At 36.6% G+C, this 14,656-nt stretch overlaps 1 protein-coding gene across 1 annotated transcript in view; it reads left to right on the top strand.

Annotated features, from left to right (window-relative positions):
- Positions 1-3,993: 3,993 nt before the first annotated feature.
- The window catches only part of GlnRS (Glutaminyl-tRNA synthetase), a 57,111-nt gene continuing 46,448 nt past the window's right edge, over positions 3,994-14,656 (top strand). Inside the window, exons 1-2 of the mRNA XM_083128031.1 lie at positions 3,994-4,279; positions 9,510-9,657. Coding sequence (XP_082984157.1) covers positions 4,169-4,279; positions 9,510-9,657 — 259 coding nt within the window. The 5' untranslated portion in view covers positions 3,994-4,168. The remainder of the gene's footprint in view (positions 4,280-9,509; positions 9,658-14,656) is intronic.

Genomic DNA, 14,656 nt, shown 5'->3' with positions numbered 1-14,656 from the left:
TGACCGATGAAGCGACCTTTGGTAGAGATGGCATCGTCAACCTACACAATCGTCATGTGGGCTACAAGCCAACAGCCAATCCTCGAGGAATGGTTGAATCGTCTCATCAGCAATGGTTCAGCATCAATGTTTGTGCAGGGATTATTGGCGACCATCTACTTGGACCATTTGTTCTTCCACAACACCTTAACGGACAGACGTATCTGGAATTCCTGCAGAACAATGAGCCTGTTTTGCTTCAGAATGTGCCTTTGGCAATATGACAGGTAATGTGGCTGATGCATGATGGAGCGCCAGCCCACTTTCGCATTATTCTTCGTCAACACCTCAACAACATCTTCCCCAGAAGATGGATCGGACGAGGAGGCCCTGTGGCATGGCCTGCTCGATCGCCGGACTTAAACCCCCTTGATTTTTCCTTGTGGGAGCATCTGAAAAGTGTTGTATATGCTGAGCCAGCTCCTGATGTGCAGACCCTTGAAGAGTGTGTCCGTGTAGCCTGCGACGCTATTCGGGTACAGGCTGGAACATTCGAATGAGTGAGGCAATCCATGATGCGACGTGTGGACTCTTGCATTGCAACCCACGGAGGCCACTTTGAACACCTGTTGTAACATGGATGAAAGTCATGCCATGTAATGTGTACCGGTACTAATTGCTTTATTGCAGGCTCACCGTCCATTTCCGGACATATGTCTATATTAACTTTTTTGTTCCTTTACCTGTCAGGAATCACCTCCTGAAGTTTGTCCCTATAGTTTCTGTTCACCCTGTATATTAAAATTCCTATTGCAGTGTTCATTCATTCTTTCTTTTTTTAAAGTATATTCAATCACTATTTCTACATACTTCTCATGTGTATACCAGTCATTTTTACATGATACACTATAGAGTGAATTTGTTTTCTTTCGCACAATTGCATATGTTACGATACATGGAAACAAGTCTTGAAATAGCTACAAATCATGGTGTGCAATTTCAGAAATGACGTGAAAGCTGGATCATGTAATGGATTATCAGTTCTTTCGGTTCTTCACGAAAAGATAAAATTGGATCGATAACTTCCAAAGGGATTAAGTGATAATAATAAGAAGTCAGGTATGATTTATGGTTTCAGTTATCTTGGAGTGAAGTGTTATCTCCCTCAAGAAATTGCTGTTTCCAACTGGGTTTCTTGTTTTCCCCCCAATACTGAGTATCTAGTGGCTATTCCTTGCATGCGTAGCTTGCCCAAGGGGCGGGGGTTCCCAACTTATCTTTTTTTTTCGATCCTGAAAGAATTACTTATGGAGATGGCGCCATAGGGTGACATGGGAGTACAACCACCCGTACAACTCATTCGCCGTCACCCTCCCCAAACAAACAAGAAATCAGTGACGTGCCAAGCTGTGGTTGGCACTGGTCGAAACCCCCCTTACCTTTAGTCCAGTCAAGGAACGTCAAAGTCAGGGAAAGATGGCACATTGAGAACTGACCACAGCAAAAAGTATACGTCAACCCCACCCTTCCCACAAGCACACACACATCTCGAAAATCCTAGGCACGTCCATGGGCGTCACCAGAAATTTTTTTGGGGGGGGTCGGGAAAATGATAAAAGTTCAATAGTAGAGGAATAATAAGTATTATTACCAAGGTTATAAATGTTATTATACAATAATAAATAGAAACTAACAAAAATACATTTTATTCAAAATAATGATAATAATTATTATTATTATTATTATATAAATTGGGAGACACGATCCAACAAACGAGTGAATACCAGCACAACTATTTTCAATTATTTATTTTGCATTTTATGCAGTTATTATCTGAAATGTATTTTGATATTAACTTTTGCACGTCTCGTTCCAGATCAGGCTTTAAATGTTAGGGGGATTTTTTCATAAAGTTTGTTGTGTGACCTCTCACCTACAACTGCAATTATTAAAATTTTGAAAACTGTGGAACCAATTGTCCTTTGTATGAAATGGTAGAATATAAACTTGTTCCTGTATTTTTCACTCAAAATTTTCGATCCAATGCATTTTTACATTGATTATTCAGCTCGAATACTAACTAAATTAACTTTATTTCTGTTCTTAACAGTAAGGGTAACAAACTTTCGGCTTTCTTTCTTTAAATGAACGATGTCAATTTTCAGGGGGTCCACAGACCCGTTCGACGCCCCCTTCCGACGCCCATGGTGCACGTCACTGCAAGAAAATGCTATTTAGCCCAAATATACCTATATTTTTTGCAATATCATATTTACACATATAGCCACAGTAGGTACCGGTCTGAGAGGCACGCGCACTTACTTATTTTATTTTTACCTTAATATTATTATTAACCACGGTAGCACAGTCGTTAGTCGGCCTCCGTGGCGTAGTGGTTAGCTCAGCGCGCTACGACGCCAGGGGTCACGGGTTCGAATCCCAGCTAGGACATGGATGTTTGTGTTGTCCGTAAATGAGAAAACCGAGAATAAAGAGAAAAACTGATATGTATGAATGTTGATGAAAAAGTGTGAATGACGGGGATACCACCGAATAGGAGTACCTTTCAATTAAAAAAAGTCGTTAGGGCGTCAGACTGCAAAGCGAGAGACCCGGGTTCGATCCCCGGAGGGAGAGAACTGGGAATTTTTCCACCGGTTCAAGTAGCTCCGGCGCCCACCAAGCATCGTGTAAAGTGGGTACCTGGGGGTAAAGGTGGCCAGGGGCGTGGTACTGATCACATCACCCTCACCTTCGGTCATGCACACCCCCTATACGCCTTCATGACGTGGTGCAAAGCACAGGGGAGTACTTTACTTTATTATTAGTATTATTATTATTATGTTCGTCGTTGTTGAATTCAACTCCAAGTGATTTAGTGTAACTTTATGATCAGATTGGATCCTGTTTCGGGCAAACCTTTTCTCTGAAGTTTTCTGTCATGTTCGACGGATGGATGGCGATGTTGGTCACATGGCATCAGAAACATCCTAGGTTTGATTGATTGAATTGTTGTTTTAAGTCCACTTTATGTACAGAAAGGCTCATCGGGACTGGACCTACAGTTTAAAGTGCCATCCGAACCACTGTGCCATGTGCCTCCACCGGACTGCGCCATCGGGGAGGCCCAAAAAACATCCTAGGTGCGCTGCTAGAGTTTGATGTACAGAATGTATCGAAATGATAGACGAAATGTTGCTGTTGGCTGATTTGGTTAATTTTGTTTGCCTTTCTGCCACATTTGGCTAATCGCGGAGATGAGAGAGAGTGAATATATCATAATGAAATTGATGAAGGGACACTCACAAGGAACTCCCATACCCAGACCGGCATTAACCCGGGACCAATGGCGTCGTAGCGCGCTGTGCTAACCACTCTGCCACTGAGGCCGTTTATTGAAAATATTATTGGGGAGGGTGATCGGAGTATGATTTCGAAAAAAAATGTTATTTATTTTTATAATAACGATAAAATAATTTTAAGCAACAGTTCTTGACTCCCGATTGTGCTAGTTAGGGGTGTGCGGGACAGAATTCTTTTGGTCGGGACGGGAGAAACATCCGAATACATTAGGTATGTACCTTTAATACAAGACTACTCAAAATGTCACAACTGTTCTAGATACTGAAAATTGCGAAATCATTTCCTGAAGTCCGAATCTGGAAAGGAATTTGTCTCCAATCCTGGTACGACATTAAAGGGAATCCCATACACCTTAATAAATCACAAAATCAATATGTGTATTTTTATGTTGCTGGAGTAATACAGGATATAATTGTAAAGATTAGTGAGAATTCCAGGTAGGAATGTGTTATTTTTCAATTGGGAGAAAGTAGGCTCTCAAGGGCAGTTTCCCCACCTACCTACGGGCCTGTTTGTATAGCGGCACTATTATAGTTGAACTGTATAGTAGGTTGGATACACTGTTGAAACATCTGAGCTGAAGCGGTGCGAAGGGTGAAGGTATATGTGCTATATCTAATCTGTGGTGTATGTGTATATAGTAATCTGTGATCTATGGGACTTTTATCATTAATCTGTGCTTTTATCCATCAGTTCGTTGTGTTCCGGTTGTGACTTGTGTAGTACACATCTGTGCAACATTTTCTGGTGCTGAAGTATGTAAGAAACTTGTGAACACGTGTAATCTGATGCAATTTTCGTGCAATATTATAATAACAGTCAGAGGATGGGGGACTTGGAGTTATTAATGAGCAAGATCGGATTAAGCAAGCAGAAAGCGGAAGAAACTCTTAAAAATGAAGCAGTTACGAAGAACATAAAGCAGGCAATAGAAGAGGTAGGAAATTCATCATAAATTCGTCATGTGTGGTGTACAAAGTGTAGTATTTGGAAATAAAAAGCTATTTTGAAGTTGTTTTTTTTTGTACCGTGTAGGCATGGAAGTGTATTATTGAAGAAGTGGCAAGAACTAAACGGCAATGGGTAACAGTATACAAGAGTCCTCCCTGCAATTCCTCCATTTTTCCGGTATTTTAAAGTACTTTACGTTATTACATTCATTTGTGATGGCTGTTAACGTTTGTCCAGTGATATTATAGCAGGGTGTTCTAATTTAGTTCATTTCTAAAATCCACATACCGGTATAGGTAAGTCAAATCATACATGGGCAATTGAACTTGAGTAGTCAAAGACACTTCTTATCGAAATAGTTATGCAACACAACTCATTCAAATGTCAGTTTCTGTGTTCAAATAGCTAACTCAAATCTTTAAAATAAATTTACATATGCAGGACCCAACAATGCAAGATATTGGGTTCTGACAGAAACATTTAGTCATGAATGGAAAATGGAACTACTGTCATGTTCTATTAATTTTTCAGTTTTTACTTAGAAGACAATTCAAACACCATTTCTTGCCATTTTGGATCATGGGGATGGGTAACTGTTCCGATTGTTTTATGATTTCTTCTAGCACAAAGACTAATTATCGTAAAATTTTGGAAATCATTGCCGCACGAAATTTGAACCTTCCTTAAAGTAATGAGCGCTGTTTGGACTCGAAAAAAGTTATTTATGTTGAAAAAAAACAACTTGAAAATTACCTTATGCACTTCTTGTGGACAATATATTCTCCGTTGACAAGCGACAGTAAATATCGTAGAAGCGTGGGAATGAATGTAGAAGTAAATCGGAACCTTAATAGAATGCATGTAGGGACTTTATTTTAATGCTAAGGGAACCAAACCTAACCTGCATAACCTAACCACGATAGCATATATTTTGAACAAAATATTAAGTGATTGTTAAAACTCCGCAGTATGTGTAAACAGACATAAATCGAAATCGAACCATGTAAAAATTGCATTCATAACATGATATAATCGCAATAAAACAAAAGGAACTTGGGCCTGTAAGGGTTTGATCTGAGGATGGAAAATGAGGTACTGATGAGTTTTCAAATAATATCCTTTTCAAGATGCCTTTTTTAATTTATTGTGGCCCTGAAAAACTCCAACTTTTAAAATTTATTTGAGAAATTTTAGGGTTTAACACAACATGAAATTTATGGTAATTGTCTGTTATATCGGAGACACATTTCTATCGAATATTTTCAGTTTTAAATGGTTCGTACTTACCAATTGTGTATTGCGGAACATAGTTGAAGGCACTACTTGCCAATTGTGTATTGCGGAACATAGTTGAAGGTACTACTTACCAATTGTGTATTGCGGAACATAGTTGAAGGTACCATTATGCTTTTTACATGAAAATAACTTCGATTTTTCACATTACAAGTAATTCTTTTGGGTCCTTTCTTCCGTTGCGGAACATACAATATGGCACACACAGCTGTAGATCGTCGTGCTTGTGTTTTGTCGATTTGGAGTGGGGTATGCAGTGTTTCAACCTTCTTAACCGAAAAATACCTACTTTCGTGTTCATTATGTCATCACAAACCATTGACGGATGGCCCCAAAAACCATTCACAATAGCCCCAAAAATCCTTCACGATAGCCCCACGAACCATTTCCGGCAAGGTTAGGTTGGGTTAGGTAAGCATAGTTAAATAAATAAAATTCTGGTAAAAAAAAGGCACGTGTGGAAACACTGGCGAGACCGCATGACTTTCGACAATCGCGCCACCTGCAGGTACATAATTGAAACAACGGCATAATGTTGTCGCTTTGCACAAAATGCAAGTTTATTACATCAAAAGTGCTTATTTCTTGTTGTGCAGCATTCTACGGTGAGAAAATACCTCCGAGAACTTTCAAAATACTATAGAAACGCATTTCCGTAAGTAGTTTCTTCTGTAAAAATTAAGAAATGTGTGTCCGATATAACAGACATTTATCAAATGTATTCCAAGATGTGGAAACCATAAAAATAACAAAGTGTAACCAGTGTTCATACAATTCCTCCTATTGTGGAATAATTTCATATGCCCAATTGCTTCTAATAGAAAACCATCATCAAGAAATAAATGCATACCTGGAAAATATACATTTCCCACTATCTTGTTACAGGGGCAAAAAGGATATTCGTGAAGCCTTTAGTATCGGTGTGACCAGCATTTGTTCTCTTCATATCCCAGAGCACTTTTACCATGTTTTAGAACATTACATCATTGTGTGGGGTAGGGGTAGAAAAATATAGGGCATCCGGTCACCTTGGTGCCTAAAAATTTTCACCAGGCACTTGAATTTTTTGAATTCTGTTTAATTTTTTATTTTAATATTTTGAGTTTGCTTACAGAAATTTCCATTATGAATATATGAGAGTTCAGACAATAATTCACGGCAGGAACCAACAAATAAAATTTTGGCATCTCTACAATGCTTTCCTTTGCGCAATGCTTTGTTTCGACTCATTTTCCGTGTCAAAGCTGCTTGGACGCAGAGTTTATAGTGAAAGCGACTGCCCTTTACAACAAAGTTCACGTGCTTGGAACTTTGTTTTTTATTCCATGGCCTTTATTTTGGGTAACAGTATGGTATAGTGAAAATACATTTCACTCGTTTATTTCCTAATTATTTACATTTGTACTTACCTGTTATGTATAGCGGAACATTTTTGAACATTGGATTTTGCTTTTTTCACTGAAAATAGCGTAATTTTTCACATTACAAGTATTTATTGTTTGTTGCTAATTCACTTTTGTTACACACAATATGGTGGACAAATCTTGACTCATGTTGTCTATCGTCAGCTGATATGCAGTGTTTCCAAACTTATTAACCGAAAAATGCCGCACAAACTATTCACAGAAGGTTTTTAAGCAAAAATTGATCCACAAACCATTCACGAAAGGTTAGGTTAGGTTCAGTTAGGTTAGGCAAACAGAAAATTAAATTGGAAAAAAAACCTGCTGTTTCACTTTTGTAAAATTACCGCGTGGTTGCTACACTAACAGGGGGTTACATAATCGAATGCACGGAACATTTGATTCACGGTAATAGTGGCAAGAGCTATCATGCATTAAGATACATTAATGTCGAAAATTACATTATTTACTGGCCAGATAAGTTGAACGAAGGGAGAAAACACTTCGCGAGCTTCCAAAAGTCTAAAGATAACCAGTTCCATAAGTAGTTTCTCCTGTAAATTTGAAATGTGTTTTCACTATACCATACTGTTACCTTATTTTGATATGCATTTTATGACCATTGGGCTGACCATTACAGAGATTGCAACACCATAATTAATCATTAATTGTGTCTGTTCCACAGAAGATAATTCCGAGATATTTCCATGTTAACAAGCTTCAATCACAAAAAAAATCATATTTTTACGACTGTTTTACATGAAGCTACACACAATTGAATTCAACGTAAGTAAGAAAAACTACACTTTTACGAACATTTTTGTCTGACTTAAAAGCACTTTGTCTTGCTTTTGTCTAATAGCAGACACTTGTAGATTTGCAATGAGGTATTTTTTACTTTTTTCCTCCCACAGAGTACAATTTTATAAGCACACAAATCAAGAACTCTATATTTTTGTCATGGATAGTAAGTTTCAAGGTCTTGCTCATAGAGGCATCACTATGTTTGTGCTCCAACAGCTAAATATGGTAATACACTTCATTCCCTGAAGATGAGAGTGACGTTAGCTCTCGAAAGCTTTTCCGGAAATCACCTGGCTGATTGTCCGGGAAAACCTCTGCAATAGTACTATGTTATTTAAATGTGCCTTTTTCTCAAAACTGTCTTGAAAGGAGTTATGGCACTTATGCTCTGAACCCCTCATATCTTATTGTGAGTGTATGGCACAGCCATAAATGGTATTTTCCCCTAGAACACTATCGTGTTCCAATATTACAGTGTAACTAGCGCTACGTAAATTTTACATACATGAAGGAATGTATTTTCAACTCAACCTATACACCATGAAAACAAAATGACAATTCTTTGTGAACATGATTTTATTTATTTTCCTTATATTTTAGTTTTATTCTTCATTTTAAAATGTATAAACATGGTTTTACTAAACATAGAATATTTTAAGAGAATGTCTTGATTGACGAGCCTGTACGTACATTAAGAATGAAGGTGAAAAGTTCAAACAATAATAATATTCATAACGCTGTAAATAAGGAACGAATGTAATTTTAAAGTCTTACAAGAGAATAGTGCATGCTTACAAACTTTTGTTTTCAAAATCTAACTATCCAAATCAAATTTACGAATGTCAAAATTATGTGAAAGATTTTTCTAGTTTTACTAAAGCTACGTAAAATTGACGTACAGTGCACAACATAACAACCCAAATCAAGATGATCAGCGCTTGCATCCTCCTTACCACGGTGCTGCCTTACGTCCGACAGACTGCTTGAGACACTGCTAGGTGGAGGAATGTCTAGGTGAGAGGTGGAAAATAGGGAAGGGAATTAAGGGCACACCACACGTAAATTTTACGTACAGTAGTGTCCTAGGGTTAAAAATGAATGAACAAACGTATCTACTAAAAAGGCAGTGAAACACTTATCACTAGTAGTAACTTTTCAGTCATAAATATAACCATTATAACAACTAGCAACTGTCTGCATATAGCCTGTTATAGGTATTAACATTTTAAATTTCATCATTTTATTCCACTTTATTATTATTATTTCTATTTTATTCATTATTCCACCTGACTTCAAGTTATATATGTAGTAAAAATTAAGTTGACAAACATTGGATATTTGTATCCATTGATTTACATGCAATCCATTTTCTTTGCTCAATTTATATTATTATATTCCATATACATCTATTCAGTTTACATGCAATTATTTTTTTCCCCTTTTCAATCTATATTCTTATTCCATTTTTCCATTGTATTAATTCATTATAAGAGCAGCCCTTGAGGCTGAAACATTCCCGATCTAATAATAAATATTATAACACGACCAGTGGTGTCTATTAACCGTACACCTTCCCATGAAAAGTCTCTTGACAGACCTTGACCTTTGAAGGGATATTGCATCACAGAGTTTAGTATTGTTTATGTGATCATGCATGCTTGTAGGTTGTTCTCAGTAGGTAATCGTACTGTAATATTTCCCCCGAAATCTTTTCAGGCAAACAAATGGGGTGGAAGCAATGCAGGTTGTGGGATGCTGCTGTATCACATCGCAACGAGGATAAAGCCTCAGATAATGCACCATTTGCCTCTCCTGGTGCAATACGTCCTCACGGGGAAACTCGATTCAACGATTAGGATAGATGGTAAGGTGTGTTGATAATTCTTTTGTGGTGATTTTTTCTCTTGCCTTAGGAGCTTTTGAATTTGTGTGTAAGACTTGCTAATTCTTCCTACTGACTTGGGCTTGTTTTAAGCAAATAAAAACATTTTTTATTATGATCTTTCAGGAGAATATACAATCAAGATGTGAAATCAACAAATATAAGTGATATCTCACCCAACCATCTAATATTTTTAGGAAACCCATCCTATGTGGATGCATGAAATTTTGAGAAATTTTAGCTTCCTGTGCGAGTTTTTAGCCCATACTCAAAACTTTCATATCTCATTGCCCTTTCTCTAATTGATGTAAGAAGTTCATTGTAATCTTGTTTGAAAGGAAATGAAATAAGTTTTGTTAGGATTGATTCACATCTGCTCAAGCAATGCTCAGGTCACATTAGCACTCAAGTTCACTTTGTCAACGTACAATCATCTTTAACTGGTGGTGTTGAATTCTTGGCCGTATACACCGATTTTTCTTGTACAAAATGCCTGCCAATTGTTCTAACTACGATAGCTAAGACTTTTTCAATGACGAACTTGGCTGTTATAGCATTGGCGTGAGAAGAAAATGAAAAAAAACATGAAAATTGAGACAGTTTGATTCATCCAATTAGTCAAGCTGCAAAACAATGGTAAGTTTTATACCCTCGTCTAGTGCACAACAGCAAGTTTTTTCAATATTTTTCAAATATCACTTGCAACTTTTGAAATCATTCCAAAAAAATGTTGGCCTTTTATAAAAAAAATGCAGCAATTTCTACTAGGGAATTGCTCATAGTATATCTATTTCTAAGGTAAAAATAATCAATTAGGCTATATAATGCCTGATTATTGCTATCCTTGAAACAATATAATAAAATGAAAATACCTATATAGTTTACAAATAACTTGAGTGTGTTCAAATTATCGAAAGAATGCACAGATGTGGTATATAACAATATAATACAGAATTTTTCATAATTGTACTGTCATGGACACTTCTGGGTTGTAATAATCCCATAAAATGTCACTGGTGTTGCGACCCAGAAGCATCTGTGACTGTGCACGTGACCGGACCGTGAGCTGAGTGTACTTTGAACTGAGTGCCAGGTGTGAATGATTCTATTTAAGAATCATTGAAGAATATTTGAGCAGACCGTGACCTGAGCGTTTCTTGAGCACTAATGTGAATCAAACCTTATGATTAGGGAACAGATTTCTAGGTCCATACCTATTTTATTTTGCTATATCCTAGGCACGTGCTATTTAGATATCTTTGCGTTTCATGTACACAACACCCCTCTACTGAAATTCTATAGGACCAAAAAATCCTAAATAAACTATAAATGCCTAAAAACCCTATTTTGACTTGAAAAACACATTTTAAACCATTCGCTTAACCTTAAAAATAAGTTTTGTTAAGAACCAATGACCTTAATTTCCACCATAAAATTTTGAAACCGTGGAACTTTGAGACCTTGAAGGAATCTGAGAGGGCAAAAGAAGCAATGCAGCAGCAAGGGGTGTCAGCTTCTCCTCTGTGCAAATTTCCGCCATCTTCCAGCTTGCATCATGAAATTGGAAAAATGTGGAGCGAACTGACTGGATGAGGCATTCTCCATTGTTGAACGCTGTATTTCCAGGCAATTAAAGGGACCATAGGTGTAGCATACCAAACAAATATGTGGGCTGTTTTGGAATGGAATCCTAGCTACAAAATCATTCAGTTGTTAAAACAGGCCTCCAACAGTGTAAGACTGCGGGAAGGTTCCAAGAATATATCCATCTGATTAGCTGTTTTGAGTGCCTGCTGTAAGTGACCATTGTGTCATCTATTTCCTCCATTGACACAGCAGTTAGGTGAAAGGGGAGGGTTTGCACCGTACACTACAACTGCCCTAGTGTAGAGGCTGTTCATCAAGGAGAGAAGACCACTGCAAACTTGACTGCGGTTTTAGTTGTGAGGTTGAGTTTTACGAACACACTTTATACACAGGTAGACTAATCGGGAGTTGACGTACAGTTTAAAGTGGGATCCGAATCATTATGTACCTCCCCAACGGACATCGAACCTACACCCTCTTTGTTGCAAGGTGACTTTTCCACTATGCCTCGGGGAAAACCAGACCTGCCCTGGAAATCAGCAGCAGTTGCATTTCTGAAGTTTGCACCAATAACTTCCTGCAGCATAGAGAGAAGGTTCTCCGTAGACACTTCCAGGTTGTAACAATCTCATTGAAAGTTAATGAGATTGTTTCAAACCCATGCATGACTATACAAGCACTTACTCATGGACCACTGGAAGAACATCACCACGGAGAACATTGCAGTACTTCAAAATATGATAAGGTTTTTACATTGGACAATTTTTTTTTTATAATCAAAGAATAGTGTTCATTGCACTAAAATAGTAACTTTTGTATACAAATTGCATCTACAACCAGTTTCATAAAATTATTATTAATTAATAATTATGCAGATTAATTTATTATAAGCACCTAAAATGGAGTTTATAAAGTCATAAATCCCTCTTTTTTAGCATCTCAAAATGCGTTCTCTACTTATGTATGTCATCACTGTGTTTAGAATAAAGGTTTGATCTTTTGAAGATGCGTTGTATATATGTTAGCACAAATTTCTCACAATCCCGTATGTTCACCAAGGCTCATAATAGAGTTTCATAAAAAGCTGAGATGCTTGGATTGCAGGCTTTGTTTTTTTGTTATTTGGCATAGAATGACACAGATTATAGTTATAGCAATTTAATAAATTTAGCAGTTAAGTAAATTATTTATATATTGCTAAACATATGCTGCATGGAAACCAATGTATATCTTGTAACAAAATTATGACTGTTTTGCAAGAAAATAAGTTTGCAATTTAAGAAATCAGATATGGATCTCGCTCATGCAAAATATCTGCATGCAGAGATAGACAAAATTAAAAATAAATCAGATGCTAGCTCCTTTTTCTCAGGAGCCAACATTTGAAAGGGGGGGGGGGTACAAATATTCAACTAAGATAAAGCTACACATTTGGATATGTGACCATAGAACATCTCATTTATTATTTAATGCAAGATTGTATTAAAGGTAATTAATTCTTGTACCTTAGTGGCCTTCCAGAATTAGGCTCAGCCAGTAACACTATAAATAACCTATGCAATAATTCTAATCTGTAACCAACTCTACCATATCACGGCATATATTAAATTTTGGCTAGCAACAGTGAAAACATTATAATGGCATGTTTATTATTCTGATTTAATTATAAACGTGATATAGAAAAGACACAAACATTAGAAAAAAGACATATAGTAAACTTTTTTTTTAAAATGTAATGGAAACTTCCACAAGTGATCTCGAATTTTTTTAAAAATGGAACCGGATTTGAAAATTTAGGTACCAGGTGAAAATGTTTAGGCACCATGAATTTGTCTACCCCTGACAGCATGCAAAAATATAGATATCAAACCCAATTTGGTATGTGATGTAACTGACTTATATGCCTTTGAGAATTTATTGTTTTAGTTTCACTTTTCATGGTTTCATTTTGTTAAAATTTTTAAGATTTGAAGAAGATTAGGCATTTACTGTGTGCTGATAGAGGAGGAGGAAACGTTAATCCTAGAAAAAGTTTATCCTTCAGGAGGTTTATCTTTTTTATCTTATCACTGGAGAAATTCCTGGTAAATCTTCATTTGCAGTTTTGATAACAGTATTTAACTCATCAAGTAATATTTCTTTCCTGACATGATCTGTCTTTCCTTGACATTTCAATGATGAAATAAATGCACTTTCTTAGGATCTGAACATTTTTGTGCACTGAAACGATATCTAAAGGCACAGCAAACAATTATTGCAGGAAAAAGAGCAAGAATCCTTGCAAGCTCTTAATGTGTCAAAAAGGGTCAAATCCATGAATGTTATTGTTTTAACAATTTTGTGTGGTGATAATTTCTTACAAGGAGTTTTATTATTTATGATATAATTCCCAAACTTTTCACTCAATGTGTAATGATTCGAGAAACAAATTTGTAGAGCCTCTCAGAGGATGTAGTTGTACCACTGTTGCCTTGCAATCAAATGGTTGGTTTGGATCCCCCTTTAAACTGAGTTGGTGTTTTAAGTCCACTTTATGCACAGTAAGGTTAATCTGGACTGGACCTAGAGTTTAAAGTGGGATCCGAACCACTATGTGCCTCCACCAGGTATCAAACCCGGAACCCCTTGATTACAAGCCGACAACAACCACCACCCCCATCGGGGAGCCCCCTCCCCCTTTGAACTGTAGGGCCAGTCCATTTTAACTTACCTGAGCATAAGATTGACTAAAAACCAACTTTATGATAGCATAAGATTGACTAAAAACAAACTTTATGATAAATAAAAACTTGACAAAAATGGGAGGACAATGCTAGATCAGCAGAATGTTAAAGCAGTGAAATTTTTTGTTTTTGTACTCGTTCCTCTGGATGATAAATGGGAACAACGTATGAAAATGGATGCAAGTTGATAAGCTATTTTAGTGTGTGTTCGTGGGGGAAGGGGGGTTAAATGAATTTAATTAAAACAGTTTTGCGATACTCATTCATGAATACTGTGTTATACATAAAATAAATGTTTCGTATAGCACATGATTGCCCATTTAAAGTTGTCAAGGTACAACAAACACTTGCAGTGTTTTGCATTATTCTTACCTAATTCGGTAAAATTTTGTAAAAAGATGTTCACTTTGCAGAAAAATGCATTTTAAATTACTTTTCAAATGAAATACATGTACATTTCATCACTGGGGATGCCATTATTTGCAACATCCTAAAAATTACAACAGTTTTTCGAATTTCATGGTTTTGTGTAATTTAAAAGTTGAATGTTGCTACTAGTGACCGTGTAATTGGTGCAAATTGTTTTCCTTGTTTATCAAAATTTATATTTTTATGAAAGGTCATAATTTAAAAATACAATTTATATGCTTATAGAAAACTTGTACTTTACC

The sequence above is a fragment of the Lepisma saccharinum genome, chromosome 9 (assembly GCF_977018435.1).
Source record: "Lepisma saccharinum chromosome 9, izLepSacc3.1, whole genome shotgun sequence".
In the NCBI taxonomy this organism is placed as follows: domain Eukaryota; kingdom Metazoa; phylum Arthropoda; class Insecta; order Zygentoma; family Lepismatidae; genus Lepisma; species Lepisma saccharinum.
Note: the sequence above shows the minus strand (reverse complement) of the source record. Positions and strands in the feature narration are given on the sequence as shown.